General features: G+C 47.3%; 1 protein-coding gene across 2 annotated transcripts in view; it reads left to right on the top strand.

Moving 5' to 3' along the window:
• The first annotated feature begins 316 nt into the window (after positions 1–316).
• The window catches only part of LOC135911067 (phosphatidylcholine translocator ABCB4-like), a 350943-nt gene continuing 337105 nt past the window's right edge, over positions 317–14154 (top strand). For both annotated transcript variants that reach the window (XM_065443154.1, XM_070532589.1), the window contains exons 1-2: positions 317–658; positions 6248–6422. In XM_065443154.1, the coding sequence (XP_065299226.1) occupies positions 6292–6422 (131 nt within the window). In that variant the 5' untranslated portion in view covers positions 317–658; positions 6248–6291. The remainder of the gene's footprint in view (positions 659–6247; positions 6423–14154) is intronic.

Below are 14154 nucleotides of genomic sequence, written 5' to 3'. Positions count from 1 at the left end.
TTTGATTACGGGCTTGATTTGATGCCCTGTAGATAATGTTCGATGTGTATACTAAAGGTGGAGAGGCGCGGAGCATTGGGGCAGCGTTAGGCCTGATTCAAACATCCGCCAAGCGCCCCGTCCCGTCACCGTCACGGCACAGGCGTCTGTCAGGAAGCAGTTTCCTAGCCGGTTTCTCAACGATGGCAGTCCGGTCACGTTGACCACGTCAGTGGCGTCCTATCTTGGGGGAGCAACCGGTGAGTGAGGAAACGCTGTCTGACGATGAACGCCGATGTTGAGACGGTGACGCGACGAGGCGTTTGGCGGCTGTTTCAATCAAGCCGGCCGTTGAAGTTGCCGAACAATGCTTCCCGAAAACTGTTGTGCTGTACTGTTTCAACCTATTTCGGGTTTATTGTTTTTCTATCTCAAAGCTGCATACATGGATTTTGGCGATGGTGATTATGGCGATTTGCAAGCTATGCTACTTACCCACTATGGAGGATTGACCAAGAAGCAGGTGCTCTGTATGCCGAATATTGCGGCACAAGAGGACGAAGATGCCTTGCCTCACGAGCTTTCGACGCGCGCACTCGGCGTTCGAGCGATCGTGACCGGCCGACATTGTTGCTCGACCTACCGTAACCTTCGGCCGCCTACGCGCTTCGACTTTCAGGTGAGTGTCGCATTCACCGCAGTCCTTTTCCGTTCGATCTGACTACAGCGAAGGAACAGCTTGTCTGTTCCCCGAATGGGCGGTATCATGGTAGAAAAAAAAAATTGGGCGCGAGGACTAATCTCTCGCATTAGGCCGCGCCTCTGCTTTCTACTAGTACTAGTACTAGCTTAATAGAGATACAATGAGAGAGGAAAGGCAGGGACGTTATTCAGAGGCGAGTTTCCGGATCGCTACCTTGCACTGCGCTGGGGGATATAGGGCTCGCAAAGGGGGAAAATAGAGAGAGAGAGACGAAACAGGGTCACAGAAAAGGTGTTTCATTCACAGGCGTGTACACAGGCTGGTCGATCTCAAAAAGCGCAGTAGCACTTGCATGATTTTCCGATGCGATTTTAAGTCACGTCGATCTGACACTTTTCTTTCTTCTAGCAGAGGCTGGTCACCCAAATGGTTAAGCACGACGGAAAGCCATTTACTCACCATAAAGGCTAACAGTATAGCTGTTACGTTGTATGTCTGCTTTCACGGTAACAAATCACTCACCAAGTTTATAATTTAAGAAAATTTGCGGAATGTTAGCGCCAAAGTGCTGGCAAATTTAAAAGCGTGTGCATTAAATAGGCATTAAATTAAGATTGCTAATTCTTCGTTTTACGCCCACTGAGAGATGCATTATGAAACGATAACAGTCTCCCCGCTTCCCTTGGAACAGCAAAAACGGCACGGCAATGATTTGATAAATAAACGAAATAGGGGAATACTACGAGTGCCATGTACTCAAAGTTTGAAGCTGGTAGAACAATTATGTACTTTCAAAATAATTATGCATACTGGGCAGGGATTGACTTCTGGCTTTGTTGGTGCAACATCTTTAATGTAGTATCTGAGTGCGAATACTTTTTTTCACAGGAACACAGGAAGGGACACACACAAGCGGTTACTTTCAACAGAATGTTGATTGGAAGTCGGATCACTGCGTTATATATGCCACGCACCAACTCATGCATGCACAGAGAAGAATTCAGATACGATAATTCTTTACTTGTTAAAGATAGTGAAGGCGTGCTAACATCCTGGCTTCTCAATAGCTATACTTTCACTTGCGCACAACGAAACATTCTTCGAAGAGAGTCGAGCAAACACGCGTGCTGCTGTTGGCTGCTAACGAGAGATCGCTCCGTTTCTTTACATTGTTGCAGTCCTCTCTGAGCCTACCATTTAGGCACCGCCCTGTTTGCACGACGTAATATCTACCACACGGTAGTGGTACCTGCTATACGACGCCTTCTTTACAAGATACAAAAAGTATTCTGTGGTTCTTGTCACAGGCTACCCTTTTATCAACAATCGGGTTGTTGCTGTTGCCATGTTTGCTCACCTTGTTCGGGGCCATGAAAGCCACGCTAACGTTTGCCCGAGCCTTTCTTTATGTGGCGGGATTTTTTCTGCAAGTATGGCATAGTGGCAAACTTTCTTCAGCCACCGAAGACAGTTGTCTTGTAGTTCTGAAATCTGGAAGGTCGTCCCCTGAGAAGTGCTTCCGTAACCGATACCAGAATGTGGTCGGGATACCCAGATTGCACGAGGTGAGCCTTTTTGGCTATCAAGACTGGTCCCTACTAGATGTCAACAGGATTTTTTGAGAGCGTTATGAAGGCATTGTTTGACGATGCTGCTCTTACCAATTTCGAGTGTGAGGAGCTAAATGGCCACAAGGGTTTCTTTCCCCTAAGTTCATAAAACCAGCAGGTGAGGTTTGCATCAAAATGAAAACGTATATTTCGGAACCTCACAGACCTCATTGTCACTTGGAACTTCATACCTGAGTTCCAAGGGCAGCAAGTATTCTCCAACCAATCTTAGTACGTTAGAGGCTTGAGAATCCAAGAAGTCTTTCTCACACTTAAGTAAAAACAAGTAGTCATCCACGTATATAAAACATTTAAAGACGTTTGTGCCCGTAGGACGCGTCAAGAGGACTTTGTCAAGACTGGATAAACACAATTCGCTGAGCATAGGGGCGATAAAAGATTCAGTTCAATCGCCTTGCTTTTGAAGAAAATGTTTTCCATCGCCTTGGATGTACGTCGAGTAGAGGTGCATGGTTAAAAGTTCTAAGAGATATCTGGACGAAATACCCGATTCACGTTTGCAATTAATCCAACCAAACCATGTTAAGGCATTCTTTATGCGCACAAGCAATGCGTCACGGGGCAAACAGTAGTACAGGTCCTTTATATCTACAAAGAGGCCGCAAAGATCCTGATTAGGCTAGGACGATACGAAGTTCAAAACTTCTTGAGACTTTTCATCAGCGAAGGGTCATCTACCTCCAAGATATTTAGTTTGTCTTGCAAGGACTAGGCAAGGGTATTTTTGCCACTCGTCTGTTTCAAATACTATGACCCGAGGGGTGTTTTCAGCTCATGCGTCTTCGCGCTAAGGAATACTTGAAGGAAATCTTCCTTGCATTTCCCCATATTTTTCCAGCACGTTGTCTACAAGAAGTCTCTCACATGAGCCTCTAGCTGTCTTCTTGGTTTTTGAGAGGCGCACATTGGCTGGACAATCAGGAAAAGTAGAAACCACTTCGTTCACTTTAGACATAAGAGACAATGCGACACTGCAGCGCATCCTCCCTCATCTGTCGGGAGTACACATAACGAATCTTCCTTAAAAAAAGACTCAACACCTTTGATACGAATATTCGAGGATCTTCGCTTATATCGGGTCAGGACATTGACTCCTTCTGAAATGCAACGCGATTCCTATGAATCAACCACACGGCAGGAGACACGACGCACATGGGACAGCAGTTGGGCAGCACATTGTTTGGGCTCTACCGCCAGCTTGGTTTCCCGGGAAAGCACGTTGCGAACGCCACAAGGGATGTTCGAAGGATGCAGCGTGTGGACAGCACTTGTGGGCGTCTTTTGTCTTCGATGAGCCTGCGCTCACAGCCCGGGGGCAACATGGTTCCAAGTATACACTCTTGGTCGGCTAAGCGAAGAAAGTTCCGGAGTTGACGTTTTGCCTCCTCCTCGTCCAAGCTGTCGAAAAGCAGGGACGCCAGCCAATGACGATAAACTCCAGCTCGTCTGTAGCATTCCGACTTCAGAATCTTGCTAGTCCTTTTGCCATGCCCAGTCGAAGGAAGGAAGCCGCAGAAGAGAAATCTGACGTCCTCGAGGAGTAGGCCGTTTCGGCTGCAAAAAGAATAAGTACGGGCCCGGCACGTTGCAGCGGCAATGAGCGTGTTGATGGCATTAGGACCTGGATAGACACATAGAAAGCGGCCATTTGTACTGGAAATAAACTTGACAAAGAGTTACTTTTCGCGCTGTTGGTGCGGCATGTTTGGCGTTTAGTGCGAATATTTTTTCTCGCGGACTAAGGAAGGAGAAAGCACTAGGGGTAAACTTCACTAGAATGTTTATTGGAAGCCGGATCACTAGTTCGTATACGTCATGCATATATGCCCTTATATATGCCTGATACTACGTCGGGCAAAGCGGCTTATGTCAAAATTATAGGCTCAGAGAGCCCTGTAACAATGTAAAGAAAGGTGGGGATGGCTGGTTAGCACCCCACTGCAGCACGTGTGGTTGCTCGTCTCTTTTCTATGAAGGATTCGTTGTGCGCAAGCAAAAAGAAGAAATAACCGAATAAGAATTGAAAGTACAACTTTTGAGAAGCTAGCCGAAGATTGTGTTAGCACACCTTCACTATCTTTAACAAGCAAAGAATTATGGTATCTGAATGCATCTCTGCTTGCGCTTGCCTGAGTCGTTGCATGACATATATAAAATAGTGATCCGGCTTCCTCTAAACATTCTATTAAATGTAAGCGCTTGTTCTCATCCCTTCCTGTGTCCGTGTGAAAGAAACATGTATTCGCGCTAAAATACTATATTGAACGTTAATACTCGTGTTCCCCAATTTCAATGCGTAGTACGAGCAGCGTAGAAGGAACTAGATGAGCAATCACGTTGTTCAAATATTGTTGATGCCGGAAGCATGTCGAAAGTTACGAGCGATAAATTTTTACACTGCGGGGGTTAAGTACACCCTTTGTAGAATATTACTCATTCAAGCGATCCAGTGTGGCCCACTGCCATTGTTCGCATATTTTCCAGGGTCCTAAAAATAATGTACAAGACAGAACACAAATAGAGAAATGTTAAGTGTTAGTTATTACAGCAGTGGCACGTTCCTGGCTTAATTGCAAGCGTTGTAAGTAGTTTCTCATTCCTCAATTTCGTGCGTTATAGGGGGTCCTTGTTTTACCCAACACCCTCGGTAAACTAAGCAAGGCGCCTTGTTTGGCGGAAATAAGGCCAAGATCTAAAGTGTTTGGGTTTATCACAGCACCTGCAATGGAAGTGCTCCCCTACGAGCGGAGCAACATTTAGCAAGCAGCCTCTTCGTAACTACAAATGCCACCAAAATCAAAGCTGATACACAGCTCGCGCAAGGTAGACCCCGCGAGGGTCGAAGTCGCCACACACGCCGCCAGGCACAGCCCTGGAGGCCACGAGTGTCTTTGTTTGGGATCTCGGTGCTAGTATTGCGGACAGAGACTGCGTGTATAATTAAGGAACCGTACCTCTGACAGTGCCCTCTTTCCACTCTTATGATTCACGGCACGGCCATGCGCTCCACCGCAATACTTCCACTATGTTTCACCGCATAACAAACTTACATTGCAATGAAGCTGACTGCAAATAACCAGTTATGCAACGCCGATGAGACCATCACCTTAAATTCAACGTGTAGTCTAGTCGTCTTTATTTGCATAGCCAATGTGCCATCATTTGCAAATTTTTATGAAGATTTACGAGAAAACTGACCCAATTGTTCTTCCAGTAATGTTAGCTCTATAGCTAAGTATCGATGTATGAAACTCGGAGCAATTAGCCGTTTGGTTGTTCAAAACCGACACGCGACGTGTATGCGGCAGGTGGCTGTGGACACGGCGCCACGGTCGCGCCCCTTTTTCCCCTACGAACGCAACCTCGCTGCAGCTTTGTACGCAGAAATAAATATCTGCGCCGTCGCGATGGAGGAATTTCGCATAGTCCAGCTAGACTTTTTCTAACTCTAAGGTGCTCGACTTCAGTGCGTACGATTTAAGTGTTCAAAGACGACAGTTATGTAATATATTCCCGCTGCCCGTATCACTGCTTCCAAAGAGGCAAAAGTGTTTCCGAATTGGTGGTTATTGTTGTTGTTTTGTTTGCGTACAGCTGTAAGCATCAATAAAATTTCATTCCATGTTCCAGTGCACAGCAAGGACTCTGAGGTCATTTTCCAACTGGGTTCATACGCAAAATTTTGCATGGAATCGCGTTTGGTGGAACGCTATTTCTACAATATTTCTGGTAGAGGACGTCAGGTATTGACTCAGTCACTGTGTTCAATCTAACGTTTAAAAACACACCTTCAAGGAAGCCGCGCATTAGGAAGTTTTGATGTAAAGTTAGATAGCAACGTGTTGAAACGTTTGCTGGGCGCTGCCGCATTTCCAAGTTTCTTTTTATTCCGAGTGCTCGTTCCCATTGGATTCTGCGCCTTTTCTACAACCAGGTCGGCCACGCAGTTAGCACGCGTGGCTTTGCACGGCGTCAGCCATGGAGGCTGCGACGAAAACGAGCGTTTCAGGGGAGACGAGCAGCTCGCCTACCAGCGCCGCGGTCGGAGCACCCACCCCGACGTCCGAACAACGCGGCGAACAGGAAGCCTCGCAGGGGGACGAATCAGAGTGAGCCGATACAAATAACAACCACGTTGCGGTATAAAACGTACGTGGTTTAGATCAGCGCTCGCTGTAAAATGCTTAGTATACGGGGTGGCCCGGCTAATTTTGGCAAGAGTTTAAAAATTGGCGCATGCCACGTAGCTGGGCAGAATCAACGTAATGTTCCTTGCCGTTGCTTGAACATACTCAGATTATTTTTTATGCGAAGCATATTACGAGAGCTCAACCCAGCTCCTCAGGCGCGGCAGTGTCGCCTTCAATACCACGTGACACCGTGACGTCACGACTGCTAGACACTCACGAGGTGAGATGCCTCCTGGAGACAGAGCTGCTCGTTGGAATGAGAAGCGAAGGTGGCGGCGTGCTACAGAGACTGTTTCTAGGTGGCTTTGGCTCAACTCTTGCAAGATGGGCTGGGTGGGAATCGAACCAGGGTTTCCGGAGTGTGAGACGGAGACGCTACCACTGAGCCACGAGTACGATGCTTCAAAACGGTACAAAAGCGCCTCTAGTGAATGCGGTGTTGCCTTAGAAACGAGCTGTTTCTCAGGCGTGCGTCTCTTGCTCAGGCGCACATTTCGTTGCCGCGCCGAACGCTGCGTTGCTCGACGCTCACCGCGTCCAATGCGGGGCGCGTAGTCGCTGCGCCGTAGCCCATTGTCTTACACCCCTTGGAGGGTCGACGGGAACGCTGTCGCGTTCCACTCTTGAAGGCGAAGCAGAGTAACGCATGAGTTGTTTCTTCGTCTAGCCGAACCAAATATAGCCAAGCAACAGCAGTTCACCAGGCTAAACAGTGGTTCAACAACTAAAATAAAGGCTAGTATGCTTCGCATCCTGGGCTTAACCTTAGCTAAGCCACAGCCATTTTTTTCATCCCACTTATTGCATAATTACCCCAATTAATTATTCAATTTTTCAAATATGGTAATTACAATAAAGATGTCAATGAGAAAATTGTCCATCTACATAAAAAGTGCCGACACAGCTTTCTGTCGCTCAACACGTGCTACATAAGAATGTTCTTCCGAGCGTGAAAAGGCCGGGCCGCGTATTGGCGGGCTCCTTTCACCCAGCACCTATTGAGCAACAGAAAGCTGTATCGGGAGTTTTTCATGTTGCTGTGTTGTCTAATTTGAATATTTGAAAAGTTGATTTATTAGTGAAAACTAGTTATGTAATTACGTAGAATTAAAAAAAATTATCTAAGTATGCTTAAGCGACGGCAAACAACGTTACCTTAGTTCTGTCCAGCTGCGTGGGATTCCCATATCTTTAAACTCTGGCTAACGTTAGCTGTGGCACCCTTGTAACGCAAGCATATACTTAGAATAATGGCATAAATGTAAAGGAAAGGGTGCAGTGACAATGCAAGACTCGGAAACAACGCCGAGAAGGGGAGCATAGCTGTGGCATTGTTACGTCTACGCTATGAATGGTTTCGTGCATAATTTCCCAACTAAGACATGGAGATAAAACTGTGGCGCTGCAATAGTACCGTACATTTCAGAGTCATGGCTAGTCCACACAGTTTTGCACGCGTTCTTTGAGGAAGCACTCTGATGATGTTATTGTTCTTCTTAATACAGTTGGTGTGTAGCAAGCACAAAACACTTCTTCAGAGTAGACAAATGTTTCATGTTCTAAATTTATTTTATTAGGTTATAAAGCCTGTATAAATCCCGGCACTTTCAGTTATGTATTTCCTTAAATTTGAGATAAATTGTTAAATGTTGTTCGGAAAGTAAGTCACCTTGCTGATAACTTCTATATTCTCGAATTTGCTTTTCATAATGATCAGTAAACCATGCCATGGTAGAAATTGGAGGTTATGGTGCATATGACTACTTTTCTTTTACAACAAATCTGCGGTGAAAAACGAGGTTCAAGACATCTGCTATAAATACAGCAAGATCTGGTTTGCAGCAAAACCCAAACCAACAAGCGGACATTAAGGCCATCGGTGTAATCATACTGGATATGACGCATAAATAGGCACTGTACAGGTGCGCACACTACAGCTCCAGATTTGCCTCCGGTATCCCTATAATCAAGTGCTGCAGTTGCGAGTATACCCACCTGACCAAGACGCAAGGAATAGTCTTTTTGCAGCGACAGCTGTTATTGGCCCACTCCGCTGGTCCTTCTACTGTCCACCGGTGTACGCCGCCGCACGTCGCTATAGATCCGAAATCCTTAGAGAAAAAACAACTAAAACACAAAAAGCATTTGTGCTGCGAGGATTCAAACTTACGACCAACATATCGGCAGTCCGGGATCCTACCTCTCAGCCGCTATACCGATGCTACGCCAGTGGAGAATACTGGTGTCTGCTTTGTTTTTGATAGTCTTATTCTTCTAGCGCTCCGCTTCATCTCAAGTATATTGAATGAGAATGACGTAGTCTTGTTATTTGGCGTATTACTTGTGTAGCCAAAAGGTAAATTTGGGAAGATCCGAATGACTCGAGCACAAAGAGGCTCAAGGGTTGGTTTTGGTAAAGACCATTGTTAATGTCCGGATATGTAGGAGAAGGAAGAAAAGGCGAGTCTTTGATTCACCACTGAGAGGGGCAACTTGCGCATATAGGACTCTTTTTTTTTACGTTACGAAAGGAGGTTACTCAATGTACCTGCGAATGTTCACTGCAACAAGCACCACAGCAAAGTGTTAAAGGCTTAAAACACATTATACTTTGCCAGCTATCACGTCGCTGCTACACGTTACAGGCGATACTGTAGCATTTCTAATACGATTGGCATTCTATGGACAGTTCACATAGTTTGCGGTATTTTTTGTCTCTATCTAAGCATTTTTCCTCCAACTTGAGTAATTGGGTTGTCTATGGTCTGATGCGTATCGGGCAGCTGTGCTGAGGGAACCGCGTTCGAAACGAACCATTAGATCAACTTCGGTCACTGGGTATGCGCAACTCTTGGATGACAAAATAATGTGGCCCAAACATGATAAAGGATGATTACAATGCGTTAGCATTCAATCAACATAGCCATACATTGTATTGTTACCGTCGCAACGACTTGTGTATGAGGTATGTATGGCGTGTGTTGCAGCGGGACTCTTCTGCGCTTCCCTGAAAACACTCGGCGCAATATGGCGCCGCTGCCACGAAGCCTGCGCGTCGCCCCCGAAGTACATGGCACACCCATGGCGTAGCGTGCAAACGCGGAGACCGCGAGCAACAGGCCGCGCCTACCTCGCGCTTCCTTTCTGACAGGCTGCGCCATCTAGTAGCGCTGCCTTGAAGTTCGCGCGTGGCTTCCGAGACGAGGAGCGTGGCGCGCCGGCGCCTGCAGGCGCTGAGAATGATTCCCTCGCTTGTCGCACAGATCGTGGCACATACTTAGTGGCCCAAGATGTAGAGATGTTCATTGAAAAGCGGCACATGGCTGGTGCATTTCAGGAGCACCCTGCTAAAGCATTGGGTTGCTGTCCTTGAAGAACGCTTGTGACCTGGGATCGATTCCAGCCAGTATAGAATAAATTTAGGGATCTTTTTCGTCGTTGTAGAACGGCTCATTCCCAGTGGCACATGCGTAGCCACTCAAGTTGTCGTCAAAAGACGCTCGTTGAATCACGCACCTATTGGCCCGTGACCCGAATTAACATCGAAGAGGTTCATTGAACCGACCGAGTGGCACATACCCAGTGCTCCAAGACGGCGTCAAAAAGTTCCATTGAAGAGCAGTACACACACCGTACCGCGTATACAGGGACTCATGTCAGCGTGATAGAGGCTCGTTGAAGAGCGGGACATACCTACAGAGTGATGCATACTCAGTGACTCAAGCTGGTCCAACGATTGGTTTCCAGCCCTATTCCTTCAGCACAGCTTTTGCCGAAATATTCGACTATGGACCACACTGTGACCCAAGTCGGCGGGAAAACGGTTAGATACAAACATACGAACATAAATATACGTACACAGCTACACTGCCTCCGGAAGTGTGCTAATTGTCCCAACAGTGATGACGCATCAATTTATCCCGTACTGGGCGGAATCAAACCGGTATCAAATGGGCGCAATTAAACACCCAGACTTCACGGCGGCATCGCTAGGTTCCATTGAATCTTTATTCATGCGTTAACTTTTTAGTGTACTTCACGCGCTTCATGGGCTATGTTTGTACCTATGTTTGTTTGTTTGTTTGTTTGTTTGTTTGTTTATAACCATTTTCCCGCCTACCTGAGTGACTGGGTGTTCCGTGGTCGAATACTCGTAGTCAGGCGGCTGTCCTCAGGGACCCACTTCGAAAAGAACCATCCGGTCAACTTGGGCCACTCAGTCTGAGCCAATGCTCACGCACGTGCCGCTCTTTAAATAAGTTCTTTCACGCCGACATGGGTTACGGCAGGTGCGCGATTCGGTAGGTACCGCTGTTCGAAGAAACTCTTTAACGCTGACTTGGAGCACTCGGTACGCACCACGCGATCTGTGTTGGTCTTCAATGAACCAATTTTACGCCTACTTAGGTAACTAGGTATGTACCAGTCGGTATATGTCACTCTACAGTGACGACAAAGGTGCTTTAAATTATTCTGATTTTGAGTGGAATCGAACGCACGTCACATGGGTTCATCGTCGATAGCAACCCAGGGGCCCTATAACATAAAACTATTCCAATGTGTTTTTATTCCAATTTCCTGACGTGAAATTTGCATAACCTCTGACGCAAGCATCGTGCAGTGACCCACAGCGTTGTCTGAACAGACCAATCACACTCCTCGTTCGTAGGCGGTCAGTTTCGTTTGCTTGAAAAACGAGTAACGTTGCCTACACTGAGCGGCTTGTCTTACCTAATTGGCTGCCAAGAGGCGAGGAGCACGATCAAGTGGACAAGGATGCGGTGGCGCCAAGGCACTGCACTGGAAACCGATAACCCACGAAGACGGTGGTGTCAACGTCTGCGATTGGTCCACTTTTCCTTACTTACCTTGCGGTGGCTCGTCGACAATCTCGGCGGCATGCAATGGCAGCTTAGGAATGACGCTAAAATGGATCCTCAGCAAAGAAGAGTTGGTAGAACGAGGTCATAAACGTGCCGAAAGTGCTCGAAAACATCACGCGGCCCCGCAATAAGCTTTATTATACGCTAATAAACCTATGCTTTCCTATAGGTGCGAGTAGCCAGTGCCTGGGCGATTGGCGGCAGCCATCTTTTATTCCATTCGGAACAGGGCAGCCTGCGGCTATTCAGAGAGAAATTCAGTTTTGTTCGGCATAATAATGCTTCTTTAACGCATACACGTCACTTTGACACGGTGAGTTTTTGCGGTTTTGTAAAGTCACGTGAGAGACAGGTGAAGTCGGTGCATCCCGAAGACTTCGCCAATAGCTGAGGGCTAATGGCGAAAGGGCGTTGAATCAGAAATAACTATTTTTCTTTCGTTCGGTCAAATCATGTATAATAGTGTGTACACGTCATATCAGATGAGGAGGGGACTATTGCGGTTTTCGTGACGTCGCGTGACAGACAGGTGAAGTGTGAGGGGGTGGGGGTCCAAAAACACAATCGCTGATGGCTGATTGCAGAATTGGAATAGAGAAGTTCGGAATAGTTTTACGTTATATCGCCCCAGCGCAGGGTGCGCCACAATTGCAAAGGATGTGTGCCACTTTTCAATGAACATCTTTCACGCCAACGCTTTAACGAGCTGCGCCATGAATCCACTGGGTATACGCCACTCTTTAATGAACCTCTCGCCAATTTGGGTCATTGTGTATCTGCTATGAGTGTGCGGCAAACGAGGGAACAATTCTCAGGGTTCGCAGCCAATGGTGCGCTACGCTTCTCGTCTCGGAAGCCACGCGCACACTTATCGGCAGTGCCACTAGACGGCGCAACATGTCCACAAAGACGTCTGAGAGAAGAGCCCCATTGCCGCATGACGCGTGTCTCGGCGCTCGCACGCACCAGCGCGTCGTGCATTTCGGAAGCTACGCGCAGGATTCGCGGCGGTGGTGCTACACTCTGTTTAGGTAGTTCCGTGCAGCACTGTGGAACCTACAGACCGTTTTTTCGTAGGCGCCACCATATTGTGAACGCAGTGGCGCCGCCTATGAGCAGCGCCATACTGGCTTGGGTGAAAGCGGTCTTTTGCATGGCAGGTATACGCTCGGCGGCAGGTTCTGGCGTTTGTTTTCGCGGTCGTGCGGTCTGTTTAGTATGACGTGCGTCTTCTACGCGGTAAACGGTTCTGTGAGACGTGCTGAAGTGGTTTAAGGCGTCATGGCCGGAATTTCTGCTGGCGTTGAGGTGGACGGAGCGTGCAGCGCGATGTGTGCGCGCAGGCATATTCGTGCCTACAATCAGCCTCGGAGATCACTTGTGTGTTTCTGAATGTTCCAATCACTAATGTGACCTTATTGCAGTATTATCCTCTATTTCTGAGCTGCGATTTAGGAGCCATGAAACATACGCGACGATCGTAACAGCGTGAGTGTGGGTACCGTTCTGCTACGATAGGAGCTGTGATGTTATACTTTGACAAGCGTTCAAACTGTTCACTGCAGGTTACATTGCGTGACTACTTGGTTGGATGGATGAGGTTTCTGCCCCAGAATAAAATAGTTTTGGCAAGAGATAGCAGCATACCTTACAGTCTGAATTACGCTTGTCCAGCAAAGGGACTGTTTACGAACTGCGTGGGCGTCCTAAGCAGTGGTAGGTGCTGGATTATATATATCTTTGTTCTATATACACCGCATGGTCCAAGCATACCGCATCAGCGGTTATATATTTATAAACGTTGTGCGGCATGACTATGCGAGGCCCTATTGCGGCGTTAGCCCGTTTTCTCTTGCTTTTTCGAGAAGGAGGATGATGACGCACACACACATATTACGGAAATTTTGTCCTCAAAAATAGGCATCGCATTCCTTTTATGCGATCCCTCATATATTATGGCTGTATGCAGGCAAAAAATGCAATGCCGAAGCGCACAGCTTACATATGTACCATGCTGGTTCACCAACTGCAGTGATCGTTGTGTTGAGCAGCGCCATCGGGCTCATGCAGGAACGCTAGCGTAGACATATGGTAATTTCAAGCCTACTAGACTTGAAATGCGCGAGAACGATGCCGGTGCATCACAAATATTTGATTGCACCTGCCGCTTAGATGTTTCGTGGTATCCTTAGGTTGGCCGTGCACGAGCATGTGCTCTTATGCTTTATGTTTTACACCCTACGCCAAGCGATCAGATATTGAGCAGACTTACCATTTCATGCTGCTAATACAGAGACACCAGTTTTTCTTTGTTGCATTAAAACTGATAAAAGCAAAATAGTTCACAACACATACACACACCGCGACTGATAATGTGCGTACACCGCGGCTGATAAAACGCGTCACATTTTTGCGCCCCCAAAAGATATTTCCGCCTACTGCAGTTACCGATGCACCGAAAGGCTCCCCTGACGACTTTATATGAACGCACATGGCGTAAATTTCCCAAAGTACCATCTAAAACATTTCAAAATCGTTCCGCAGCACGCGACAGCAATACTTTCAAGCAGCGCCGCGCCGGATCGCCCAAGCCAGAGAGGAGGAAAGTCTCTCCGCGCGCCCTATTCTCCTCGCCCTATGAAACGGTCTATAGGATTCATCGACCAGTCAGAGGACTAAAGGCCCGTTTATAGACGACCGCACGCCAAGTTTCATCCTAGACGCCAGCGCTCGTTTCTCCCCTGGCGGAGCGATTTCATCTCCAGCGG

This window comes from Dermacentor albipictus, chromosome 1 (genome assembly GCF_038994185.2).
Source record: "Dermacentor albipictus isolate Rhodes 1998 colony chromosome 1, USDA_Dalb.pri_finalv2, whole genome shotgun sequence".
Lineage (NCBI taxonomy): Eukaryota > Metazoa > Arthropoda > Arachnida > Ixodida > Ixodidae > Dermacentor > Dermacentor albipictus.
This window is presented reverse-complemented; position numbering and strand designations above follow the sequence as displayed.